The following is a 13,850-nucleotide window of genomic DNA, read 5'->3' as shown; positions in this document are numbered from 1 at the left end:
TGGCCATTTTCCATCTCCTCTTTCTGTGCATGAAACTGGTGCCACTTTTTCCCAGACAGTGTTTGACTGACTCTGAGTCAGAGCCAAGGGATGTTGATATTAATCCAAAACATTTCATTGTTCCCTCAGCTGTATAATGCAGACAGACATGTAGTCAGACAGACCAGGACAGAGTTAATCTCTGACATGTCTGCTACCTCTGCTGGAACACTGCATGGGGTACACAGTATACATAAGGCGCCGGCGTATTAGGGCTTTTTGAATCAAACCATCAATGACTGGGATCAGAAGTCTTGATACATCGTGCACATAAAACTTCTTGGGTGGATTAATTGCTGCAAGCTATCCAGTTATCAGTCAAAGAGGGTGTCCACATTCTTATTCCCTTCCCTTCCCAAGTTCTTGCTGCTCTTTAGTCTCTTCTCTAATCCTGACCATCCTCTTTTAGTTGCATCCCTTCCTCTTTTCTCAGCTGTGCAAGGCCACACATTCTTTTAATTATGTTGTCTGTGGCGGCCAGTGGGCTGCAAGGGGCCCAGGGCCTGCTGACCCAGTCGTTGAACTGGAAAAATGGTGACATGACCAAACCATTCCATGGGAGCAGAGTGGGTGTATGTGTGTGTGAGACATCTGACAAACACATCTCAACCGTCACCTGGCTGGCAGCTAACAAAACACATTCACACTTACAGAACACATATCCGTCATCCGACAGCCCAAAATCACATTTCAATCTTACTGCACTGAAAACACACACAGGACTGGATAATTAAATTCTATCACTTTGGGTTTTTGTAATTGTAGAAATTTGTCTTGTAAAAAACATAAAAACATGCAATTGTTTGTCACGTCATTATTTAATTAATTAACCATTTTTTTACACAATTAATTGTTTATCGAGAGGGATACTTTTTAGTTTTACACTGAGTATATTTTAGAGCCCGTACTTTCTTACTCTTATTTGAGTAAAGAAGTGGAATCAGTACTTCTACTTTTACCAGAGACATTTTACACAAGTATCTGTACTTCTACTAGAATAGATAATGTGTGTACTTTGGCCACCTCTGAAAATAATTTATTTGACATTGACATTCATAAACTAACCATTGCAGCTCTATTTTGACTTCAATTTCGCCCAAAAACATCACTCTGCTGCTAGTCATGTAGTCCAAAGTTGATAAAACCCTCTCAGAAATTCATATACACTAGCAGCACACTTGAATGATGTCAGTGGTGGTGGTCATGTGTTGATGCAGTGGGATGTAATGTCACCAGATGGCCATCAAAACCCTTCTCCCCACCTCTTCCCATGTGCACATATTCTTTAGACACAGCTCTGTCTTTAGCAGACCACACAAAGATCTGTCATTCAGGAATCACCAGAAGTAACATTGTTCTACATTACTGATTATTGAATCCAATACTCACACCTGGCTAACTCTAATTGCCTGTAGAAAACATTACTTCACTCGGCTGCATGATTATAGAAACATTGCCAATAATAACCCCTTCCCAGGCATAATAATCCCTACCGTGGGCTCAGTGCCAGGCAGACAGATCAGTGCTCCTGCCCCAGCATGGGCCACAGGCACAGGGGAGAGGGTTGACTCAGCTGGCTGTCCCTGATGGTGGACCCCAGGGGATATTTGGGGGATTAATAGGGCTCTGAGGGTAAGGGGTTGGACAACTACACAACCAGGCGTAACAAGACACCTACCAGCCAGCATGTGATGGTTCATTCCTTTCTCAAAATGCAGCGTTTGCACAAAGGAATGTCTACTCACTGGAACATTACCACTATCTTATTTTGAGCTGAGAGGTGGATTTGAGATGGTCAGTACACCCCTGAGCCCAAAACCCAGAGAAACGATAGTGAACCGAGGAGAACGCTTACACAGTTGAAAGGGTTCCCAGTCCTCCGGAAATGTCCAAATAAATGTCTGTGAACCAAGCAGTGCTTAGCAACAGGGCCTCAGCCTCTCTCAATGGGAAAAGAGGACATTTTCTGGAGTCTCTGCTATGGCATGAATCAGTGCCCTCCATTCTGACATAACTGGGCTAACTAGGCTTTACCATGCCTTTTAAAACTGAAAATTTCCGGACTTCGAGGGAAATTAAGAAATACATTACCTCATATGACCCCTCTTAATTATGTTCCAAAGTGCCCAGACCCTGAAGATTCTCGTGGTCATGTATTTGCATCAAATCTTGGGGTGCTCTCAATCTTACTCAACAGCACTTGATTAAAAGGATCAACGTGTCACCACTGCATTTCACTGCTTACGCAGTGAGCTAACCATTCAAAACAGCTCTGACAGCTACTCTGCAAAGTGAAGAAGATGAAGAGGAAGACTTAAAAGAAAAAATGAAAATAGCCTATGAGGAATTACAGCTGGAAACATCTTGTGGTGTTATTCTCATGATGTGTTAACAGGGGAGTGTAATGTTGGACAGAAACTGGTATGCATGAGTCACTGATTTAGGGTTTTAAGCATTCACCTCTATGCAGACTAGAGAAAATCCTGCAAGCATCACCATCAAGGCAGGGGTGGATGAAATGTTGTAATTACCATTAGATGTGATTTCTAATGCTGTGGCTGTGCAGCATCACTGTCAAGATGTGAATATAGACTAGTAAAGCAACCATGTGGAAGAAACAAAAAATCAGGCTTGATGTTTATTGTCTTGATAAAAAACATTCAAGAGGAAGATTGTTTACAGAAAAAAAACCTTGACACAAAGAGATCCATGCTCCAGTAGGACATGTATCCACATAAAGCTCTCAGCCTGGAGCTGCCAACCATCCTGTTCAGGCTGTAGTCTCTGCATCACCAGCACAACAAAGGATGAGCATACAGTGGCCTGCATTCAATAATACATTAGAGTCACATCATTATTAATCCAGTCCTCTTTTCTCCTGAGCCACTGGGTTGAACCTTATTTGGTCAACCACGCTAAGAGGAATGCTGGGCATACATGGGCTGGGCACACATATACAACATGTTTCGGGTGAAAGAAGTTTCCCATATTTTGACATTTTTGGTAAAAAATCTGTCATGGGAAACTAAACATTTGAACTGGCGCACCAGTGTGCCTGATATTCAGTGGGTCACTGACTTAAATGAGGAAGATCATTAACTTTTTCCGGTAAACAACCATTTTCAAGTGTTATTAAGAAGTCGAATAAAATGTATTATTGGTTGCACTTAAACTATGTGCTGTTACACCTAAATAAAAAAGTTAGGCGTACCGATGCAACCAGAATAAATAAATTCCTTCTGGATTATTTTCTCTTTTCTGTTTTAATGTCACACAAGTTTAAAGCATGATTAAGATTTTTACATCCAGCTCCTGCTGTGGGTGATTGTGGATGGAAGTAATCAGAGAGGTTATGGCAGCACTATGCTATGCTTCCCTCAATTAAAAGGTCAAGCAATCTTCACAAGTAGGAAAGGAAAGAGAGAAACGCTAAAGAAAATGAACTGAATTTGTAAGCGTTAAGAGTTGTTTATGAGCTTCATACTTGGGAAAAGTGGCTTTGAGGCAGAATCAAAAATATGATAATGTATGAATGAATGAAATGAATGAATGGATAAAAGGCATGACTGACCCTGCAGAACAGCAAAAACAGTCAAATGCTGAAATGGATTGGTTGTTAATTAAACAACAGTTTTCTGACAGCAAAACTAGAGAAAATGTCAGTTATTTGAGCAGACAGATGTTGCTTATCAGTGAGCACAAAGAACTCTGTTAAGGCAGTTTGGTTACAGTGTGACTCAGCAGAGGCCTCCCTGAGCTCAGAGATGGGTCTTGGGTCACCTCTTCAGTAAAAGCCCTCTGAAAATACTTAAAAATACAAAATACAAAGAAGTTCTTCTTATTTGAGCCTGAAAAAAATGGAGCATTCTGCTGCAGCACATTCAGGATAAGAATCAACTTTAGCTCTACAAAGAAATTACCTCAATTATTTATCGTACCAATGTTCCCTTAAAAAGTCTTGTAAGGTCATGGTTACAGTAAAGTCAGTACTGTTGTAATATCGTGGCAAACAGCTTCTGCCCTCAGGAGATACAAACAGACCAAGCAGTATCTTGGCACGAAGCCATCAATAGACAGCGACCCCATGGCAGAGCTCTCACAGCTACAACTACACTGGTCACAACCTAAAATACATCGCATTAATTACACAGTGGTTAAATGTTATATCCAGCCACAATACATATATAATACATCAAAGGAGATTATTCAGTTCATTCTCTTGTAATAAAATTGTGCACTGTGAGGTTCTTCATAAGTATATTTATCTGTTAGAGGTGTGCATATCTCCCTTGTAAGATGATTCAATATGTATCTAGATACATGGGCTATAATACGATTCAGGGACAACTAATTTTATTATGGAACAATTCGATATGATTAGATTCTGATTTGGTTCAATTAAGTCTGGTTTCGGTGCGATATCATACAATTTGATGAAATTCTTTGTTTCATGTTGACATTACCTTTATATATCAGAATAAGCCAATTCTATAAATGTGGCATTGCTTACCTTCAAATTGATATATGTTTTTTTTAGGGCCGGGACTCGATTAAAAAAATTTATCTAATTAATCAGAGGCTTTGTAATTAATTAATTGAAATTAATCGCATTTTAATCGCACATAAATATTTGACCTGAGAACAGTGAGAAGCAATTTTTTCACATGGATTTTAGTATACCATTGAATGATGACTGAATACAGAAGCTTAAGCACAAAGCATTGTTTTTTGTTTTTTCAAGACCAACAGACCAGTGCAATTTTTTAATATTTTTTTGGCCTTTTATGGCTTTATTGACAGAACAGCTGAAGATATGACAGGAAACAGGGAGAGAGAGAGGGGGAGTGACACGCAGCAAACGGACCCAGGCCGGGAGTCAAACCTGGGTCCGCTGCAGAGCCTCGGCACATGGGACGCGCGCTCTACCCACTAAGCTAAACGCTGCCCCGACCAGTGCAATTTTTGCCATAAAGTGCAGCAATAGCATGCTCTTATCTACGCTGCCATCCGTCTGCTTTTGAAAACAAAATTTCCCATCCACGGGGCCAACCAAAGCAGTCTCATCTGCTTCTTCGTTCATTGTTGTTGTCTGAAGTCATGAACGTTAGTTCGTGCTCCAGTATAATCGGTACCCCTGAAACTCTTCCAGTGAGAAACGTTCCGCGGTGCAAAAATAAGTGCGATTAAAATGCGTTAATTTTTTTAACGCGTTAATTTTTGTGTAATTAATTAATCGTAATTAAAGCGTTAAAGTCCCGGGCCTTGATTTTTCTCTTACTATTACGTATATCTTCATCTTATTATACCTCAGTGTATAAAAAACACACCTGTTGTCTCATCCTTGATCTGAGGAACAACTATCCTGTTGTCTGGATCTCCTATAGCAGTGTCTCTCTGAGCTGGATCTGTCTGCATTGGACCTCTTTGACCTGGATGTCCCTGACTGTCTGTATCATCTGCTTCCTAGTAATAATCAGTGTATAAAATCATACCTATGATAAACAATAAGTTAAATGTTTACTACTGATAAATAAACTCAAAAGTTGGATTCACTCAACAGTGTGCACAATGCAGCAACTGTCAGTAGATGGTAAACAGTGTGCAGTAGGCTCATCTGCAACAATGATGATAATCAATTAATTGTTCAGTAATTGTACTGGAAAATTCATTGGTTCCTGCTTCTTATGTATGAGTATTTGCTGGTTCTCCACACCTTCTATGGTGGTGAATTGAATTGGAGTTTTAAACAGCAGATCAGACAAACAAGCAAGTTGAAGATATCACCTTGGGCTTTGATCACAGTTTTTAACAATTTTGTGACAGTTTATAGACTGAACGAGTAACTGATCAATCAAGAACATACTGTAATAGTCACATGTATCAATAATAAATGATAATAATTATCAAAAAGTACCAAAGAAATGTAAGGAACAAGAATATAAAATGGAGAAAGAAAATAACAAATTACAAACACTAATACACAATGCACAATGCTCTTGGAATAAACTGAATTTCAGAGTTGCTTTGAATCCCAACAGACTAAGAATGCCGGTGAGTGGATTCTTTCCATAATTATTCCACTGAGGGACATAATGCCATTATGTTGATGGTTTGGTGGGCCATCTACTGAATGATGACAGTGATGTAATCATGCCTCAACAACACAGAGAATACAATTTCCCAGTCTGGGATCATTAAAGTACATTATGTCTTCAAAAACGTTTCAAATTCATGACGTCATCAAGGCCTGCACGATATGAGGAAAATCTGTGATAACACTGTTCAATACTGCAATGATGATATAACTTGCGATAAATAAACAAATATTGAAGTTTGTATATTATTAACTTTACAGTTAATGATTGCTAACATAAGTTTTGAATTGTTCGTGTAGGTCTTTATGGTTGTATTGCAGGTGGTGATGGAGGTTGGTTGTGTTTCCTCTAGAAGTTGCAACAACTGCTCAGCATGTTTTACACAGTAACTGTGTTTGTAACACGTCGTCTCTCCTGAATCCAAAATAAGTCCATATAACAGAAGTGCTGTTTCTTTCCATCACAAGGACTTCGTCAACCACATTTTCATCGCATTTCCCTCCTTCCTCAGCCATCATAACCTGGCAATGATTTTTCTTATTCATCGCGTGCCAGGCAGTCTTTTGCGATGTGTTTATTGCACATGTTCATATCGCGATGACGATGAAAATTCAATTTATCGTGCAGCCCTAACGTCATCCATGAAGCTTCTTAAACTCCATCTCAATGGCCAAAGCAGAAAACCACAAAATACTTTTAACAGCAGCTCATTGCCCTTAAAGGAGAACTTCGGTCGATTTAAACATGCAGCTTCATTGCTCAAGCTACCCTTGACTTGCGAGTACCGAAGACGCGAACAAATTTGGTCCAGCCATTACAGAGCTCCGTGAACGGAGATGTAGCATTGAACGCTAACTGCATGGGGTCAGAACTTCACGCTGTGTTTTAAGCATCTTAACATGCTCCACATCTCACACCAGAAGTTATGCAACATCAGCAGACACCTTAGCACACAGCACTGTAGCGTGTATGACTCAAACTGAATAAAAAAGTAGTTAAAATAGTGTGTTTGTGCAAGCAGCTACTTACCTGTTTGTTGACATCCGTGTGTTCCGGTAGCTAGACCAAACTAGTCAATCCGTCGAGCGTGCACTTACTCCCTCACTGGCGGAGACGGAAACGTATTCCAGCATTTTCGTGTGTATGTTCATAATGTACATGTCCATGTTACAACCTGTCATGAGCCATGAGCCTTACAATAGCCTGTTTAGCCTGTTAAGTGCACACTCGATGGATATGCTAGTTTGGTCTAGCTACCGGAAGACGCGGATGTCAACAAACAGGTAAGTAGCTCCTTGCACAAACACACTATTTTAACTACTTTTTTATTCATTTTGAGTCATACACGCTACAGTGCTGTGTGCTAAGGTGTCTGCTGATGTTGCATAACTTCTGGTGTGAGATGTGGAGCATGTTAAGATGCTTAAAACACAGCGTGAAGTTCTGACCCCATGCAGTTAGCGTTCAATGCTACATCTCCGTTCACGGAGCTCTGTAATGGCTGGACCAAATTTGTACGCGTCTTTGGTACTCGCAAGTCAAGGGTAGCTTGAGCAATGAAGCTGCATGTTTAAATCGACCGAAGTTCTCCTTTAAAACCGAATATAATCCTCTGACCTAAAAGAAAAGAAATGTATGTACATGTAAGATGTAAATTATTTCAGACAATCTCCTGATATTACTTTATAAGAATATCTAAATGAGTGGAGAGATGTTCCACTTTCTATATCCTAACAATTTAACAAATTATTAAAGGAGCAATATGACAGAATAAGGAAACAAATAATCCTTTTCACAATCTGCCCAAAGTAAAATCTAGTTTAGCCAAGCTAATTTCTGTCTTTGTGACCAGGCCTCTGAGTGTGAAGCCCTTAGCCCCTGCCTCCTCCCAGGAGTCTCAGGTGGCCCACAAGCTCTGAGTCTGGGCTATTCCAGGAATGCATGTCACTAAGTGGGTCATAATCACAGGGGAAATCGGCAGCTTATGTAGGACATGATGGCTTGTTCATTGAAGGAAATGTGTTTCTTAGTCTCTTGAATACAGTGTGAAATTCTATGGACAAGATATGAAGATGTTTTAGTGAGCAATTTACGTACGTTTTACGTTGATGTTTGTCATGTCACCACTGTTTAATTTAAGACACTGCAGATTACTTGCTTCCAGTTTTAGACCATATGAGTGAAGGAATATGGGGGTAATTCAGTAATGTAGTAACGGGCACTACATTATAACTCAGTATCCACCGACGTGGCTTCCCAATGCATTACTTTATGTAAGTCAAGCCAGACAAAGAAGAAATTTATCACCAAGTTAGTATTTGTTGTGATAAATGACTATGATGAAATAGACCCTAATTAGTTTTTTCAAAAGTGGAAAATAATGATTTAAAGTTGTTATGGGTAACTGATAAATACTTACATATATGAGGCCGGAGTAGTAACGGTCTTTCAGGTTATAAAGCACAGACGCTTCATTCAGGCAGGTCAATTCAGCCATATCCTCTACTTTACTGAACTTTGGTGGGTTCATCTTTTGGATGTCATCCTTGTTGACCACTGCCTTCTTTCCATTCTCTGCCAGCTCCACCACCACCTCATCACCTCGCTCCTCGCGAACACTGGCAGCCTCGAAGCCATGGCGCTCTGATGGGATCCATACTAGCCTCTTGGCTGTCCAGTCGGCCTGTGCAGCCGGGTTGTAGACCACGGCACGGTCCACAAAGAGGTACCGCTCCGGGTCCTCCTGCCCGCTCCTCTGTGACATTGCTGCTGGAAACCAGAAGCAGAATACACAAGGTCACCTGTAGGGAGGAGAGAAAGAATGATGATTATCTGAAAGGCATAAAAAAGCTACAACTGAAATGGACAGATGAGATCCCTACTGTGACTCAAGACTTCTGTGTAAAAGACCCATTTTTAATAGGCCTTTTTCACTGCAGAGATTTTAGATATATTCAGACAGCAGGCAAATCAGGTGGGTTTCTCAAAGCAGATTTGAAAGACGAAGTGTCCGCACAGTTATCTGCAACTGATCAGAAGAGATTTTTGTGTCACCAATCTATTACAGCGCTGCGTTACCAACACGGAAGCATGAGAAATTGAGATCCATCATCTTCCCCTCCAAAAAAACACCCTGTTAAGCCACAGAGCAGACCATTTATTTCAAAAAGATTGCCCATGGACTGTTGTTCTCTGTGTTGTAACCACTCTGATGCACTTCCTACTCTCTTGTTTTGACGTCGCCGTTGTGTGTCAGATTGCAAGTGACAGAATACACTTTGTTGAACATCCTAACTGAGACACATCAGTGGAAATCCGATTTTTATTCCATTTAAAAAATCTTCCAACTTCCAAAAAACAATCTGGATACAAACTGGAGATGCCAAAAAATTCATTTGGGCTGGCAGACTTAAGCCTGATTTATGCTTCTTCGTCGCAGCGACGGCGTAGCTACGTCGTCGACGCAGACCCCTACGCGGACCCTACGCCGTAGCCTGATGTGTGCCTCCAAAAAATCCTGACTACGCGTCACGTCGACACGTCGAGAAGCGAACGGCAAGGACTGTGATTGGTCCGCTCAGAACGTCATTTCCGGCAGTTGCTTCTTCTTCTGCGTCGCCTGCGCTTCAACATTTGTAATAACAGCATTTGTTGTTCAATATCCACGAGCGCCATCTCCAAAAACACCCGCTCCATCTCAGTTGCCATTGTTTACTGTCTGACCGTAAGAAAACCAAGGAATCCGATATGAACCCCCCGAAACCAAACAAAGACACAGCCACACCCCCCTAGCGGCTTGGCGGTGAATTGCAGAACAACGCGTTCCCTCGACGCAGAACTTCGAATGCTCAATGACGGCGTAGGGTCGACGACGTAGCTACGCCGTCGCCGCGACGCAGAAGCATAAACCAGGCTTAAGACTTGTCATAGGAAAAGCTCAGGTGTTACTAATATAACAAACAAAGGCTATGATTAATTTAAGTGTCCTTGTAATTTCTAACAGTGAGAAAGTATGAACAATACCAGTACCTTGAAACTCAAGCAGCTAAATGGAATTTAGCCATCACAAAATTGTATAATTTGTATCATTTATTTTAAGCTTTTCCAACAGTGTCATGCCTAAATGCTTCTGTGAAAAAAGCCCACCTGTTAATATTCTAACTTTGGCCTGTACGCAAATGAGAAATTTTCATAGTGTCGCTGAGTCACCAGTTTAGGCTAAACCGCAGATTTTTCAACACAGTCACAGAGATAAAAAGTGCGCATCCTGGTCATAGATCAGCTCTAAAATCCTGATGTGTGGCACTCAATGACACTGGACGGCAGTATAGGAGGTTGTACCTGCATCTGCATCCGATGTGGTTTAGCTGACTGTGCTAACATTCAGCATCAGAGCTGAAAGCATCAAAGCAGTTAACAGGAATGAATTGCCCTTTATTTCCATCTCCTTCCTCTATTTCCATTACAGTACAGTAGGGCTGTAATTAGGTAATTAGGGAGGGTTGTACAGTTTACAGCGTGCCATTCTGTCATCATATATTGCTCTGTGTAAAATGATGCAGCTTAAAAAATACAGACTACCTTGGGGGCTTCCCCTGCTTTTGACTCATATCATTGATGTTTTAGCTCTATTTGAGCTGGCCCCTATCTATCAAAGGACATGTACTTTTATATCACAAAATCAATTCTTATCGCAACAGAATAAATTTTCAGTGAAAACAAATGGGTAACATATTCACACAGGAAAACCCGATGCAATCATATTAAAAAAAATCCAATATTGGCTAAGAGCAGGTCCTGTTCTTTTATTTGAAAATTTACCACAATAGCAGGTGAGAATCTCAGATTATTTATATATACAAATATCTATTGTGCCATATCGCCAAGCCCTAATACCAAACTACGCAGACTTGATCTAACTGTGGTGTGGTAGCACCATGAATTTTATTTTGACCATTTCAGGTAAGACATCGATTCAGCCAAGCTACAATCAATACAGCTGAATGTTGAAGCTGATGGTAAAGTGCTTTAAGAATAACATAGCTCCTCCAATGACTGCTAAATGCTGGCTCTAAGTAAAACTCAGGCTGTGTTTACCCGGAATCCTTCATAAAACAGACAAAATCGTCATATTTCTTGCAGTTCTTTCACTAGCTACTGCAATCATTGCTGTCACCAGTTTGCCTTATGGAGCATTATTGTTGTTTCATTGAAGAGAAATTAAAGTAAAATAATAACAAGTGTATTTCAGGGCATGTCTGATTAACTGACAGGTGTCAAAGCTCGTTACAGTCATCCATGGTTGTTGCTGTTTGCCTGTCATCATTCAGCGACTTGTGATGGTTCACCTTCCATTAAAGTACAGTACTACAAGTGGAATAATGTGGGTCATCTGAGACCCCTGTCCATGAAAATGTGTATACAGGAAATGTATAAATCTTGAAAAGAATAAAAGGTGAAACACAAGACTTGTGTCTCAATCAACATTAATAGCAGATCCTTCTAAATCATCATCTCTTATGCACAGTGTCAGAATGAGCATGAGATTTTTCTTTCTGGCGAATGAGATAAATGTATTTTTGTATGATTAATTTGCTGTATTTTCTTTGCTTTAGGTCTGCCTTTTTTCCAGAAGGAGTTGTTTGGCCCACACAAACTGTTGTGTGAGCTTCAAGCCTTTACACCTCCATCCCTGTGCAACCCACATGAACAGTTACTTCACCATTTGAGCATCCTCAACAGTCAATGGAAACCCTGGTTATGTTGTGTAATAAAAAAAATAAAAATAAAAAATCAGGCAGGAATTTAGTTAGAATCCTAAGATTTAAACTATTGGTCAGAAAAAACAAGCAATCTGAGCATGTCGTGGAAGCTGTGCTCTCAGATTTTCTGTCGTTTACCAGTCCAACTGAGTAATCAACAAATTACTTGACTGATTAATGAGGAATAAAAATATCTTTTAAATGCATTTTCCAAAAAAACAAGTGGCATTTTTCACCACTGTCATACATTTTACAGAGCAAATGATGAATTGATTGGTAATTAAAGTAATCATGAGTTGCAGTCCTACATGTAATACAAAATGAGAGGTGAGTACTTTTATATTGCCTTATCATTGAATAAAGAACATAATCACGGCAATCATTGATTTTAAAAAAAAGCATACACTTCCACAGAGTGACAGGACAGAGCCACTTTGTAAAAGTCGGCACTTGATGCCCTCAGCAGCTGATGCACGGACAAGTCATGACACAAAAGCACCACTCCAGTCTGCTTCTTATTAATCTGAGACAAGATCAGCTGGTGAATGCTCAGAGATATTTAACCTACAATCAAGTCCCATGCTTAAATCAGGCGCTGGTTAGAAACGAATGTGGGTCAGGTCAAGGGATGGGGGGGATCAGTGTGGCTGCTGGCTGCCGTGTCACTGCATCCCCTGACTTTAAGCTGGGAAAACAGCAACTTTCATCCCGCCTTCAGTGCCTCGCCACGGGGATATGCAGAACAATGTACCTCCGCTGGGTCATTTCAACAGAGGAGGGTAAAAAATAAATCGCCGTTAGCTCTGACAATGGAGTAATATTCCTCGGCTGGGCCAAACAGCTGCATCGGCTAGGTTAGCTTGCTAACGTTAGCTCAAAGTTGGCGTGCTGTGCTTCATATCCCACCCGCCCGGAAAGATGCCTGCAAGGACTCGGCAGCTCCGACAGACCAATTAAACACAAGTGCGGGAATATATTAACGTTACCGTCTGCATTACTTTACGCAGATATAAGGTGGTCTGAAATAGTGTAATTTCGATGCAAAGGAGAGTTTGAGGGATGAACTGAGCTGTCTCCTCAGGCAAAATCCCATCATGGGTGTGGGTGGCTCAAAGACGTCTGGGTGGGGATAAAAGCAGGCGGACAATGACCACACCGAATCACGATATCGCCTCAAGATGAAACTTCTAGAACAGATACGTGCAACAAAACATTCATTTAAGATTATATTAGACTCAAACAAATAGCACGTTGGCTCTGCGGCGCCGGCTAACACTAGCAAAGCTGATGGTCCTCCATCATTGAAAAGTCATGGCACAATAATCCGCTAGCTAACGTTAACGGTTACTGTTGCTAACCACTTACATCTCAATGAAATGACCGGCCCGGGCTTCTCTGTTGAACTTACCACACACAGGTGAGAAACCCCGTCCAGGTGTTTATTGGTGTCCAGTAGATAAATCAAATAATCCTCCAATCCGTGCTAAAACAGTCCCCTCTTTCGCCCGCTCTCTCATCAGTGGTACTCCCCCACCATCCAGCACCCTCTCAACCGAACTCTCGCCGGCCGGGGAGGCTGCACCGCACCGCAGCACTCTTTTTTTGGGTGACGCCCATTTAACAAATCTGGAATGTGATTGGCTCTCAAATTGAGAAGCATAATCGCGATTGGTCGAAAATAATTTCCATCCCCAAACTTTGATAGTTGACGACTGACGCCCAACATATCAACACCTGCTGACCGGTGGATGCTGCTGCGGCTTGTAGGACATTCAGGCTGTCATTCATATTACTATCATATTAAAGTCATCGCTCGTTTAGTAGTGACAGGATTTTCACTTTCATATAAATACATATAATTCAATTAATCACTGAATCCTAAGTATTGGGTCTTCACATTTACCTTATTTCATTTCATTGCAGTCTTGTCTTGTCTTGTCTTTCTGTTCACTGT

General features: G+C 40.9%; 1 protein-coding gene across 6 annotated transcripts in view; it reads right to left on the bottom strand.

The window, feature by feature from the left end:
• Positions 1-13,484, bottom strand: part of myh10 (myosin, heavy chain 10, non-muscle) — a 63,146-nt gene extending 49,662 nt beyond the window's left edge. For all 6 annotated transcript variants that reach the window (XM_030420435.1, XM_030420447.1, XM_030420454.1 and 3 more), the window contains exons 1-2: positions 13,305-13,484; positions 8,554-8,935 (exon numbers count right to left, since the gene is read on the bottom strand). In XM_030420435.1, coding sequence (XP_030276295.1) covers positions 8,554-8,898 — 345 coding nt within the window. In that variant the 5' untranslated portion in view covers positions 8,899-8,935; positions 13,305-13,484. The remainder of the gene's footprint in view (positions 1-8,553; positions 8,936-13,304) is intronic.
• Positions 13,485-13,850: the final 366 nt, after the last annotated feature.

This window comes from Sparus aurata, chromosome 1 (assembly GCF_900880675.1).
Source record: "Sparus aurata chromosome 1, fSpaAur1.1, whole genome shotgun sequence".
Classification (NCBI taxonomy): domain Eukaryota; kingdom Metazoa; phylum Chordata; class Actinopteri; order Spariformes; family Sparidae; genus Sparus; species Sparus aurata.
This window is presented reverse-complemented; position numbering and strand designations above follow the sequence as displayed.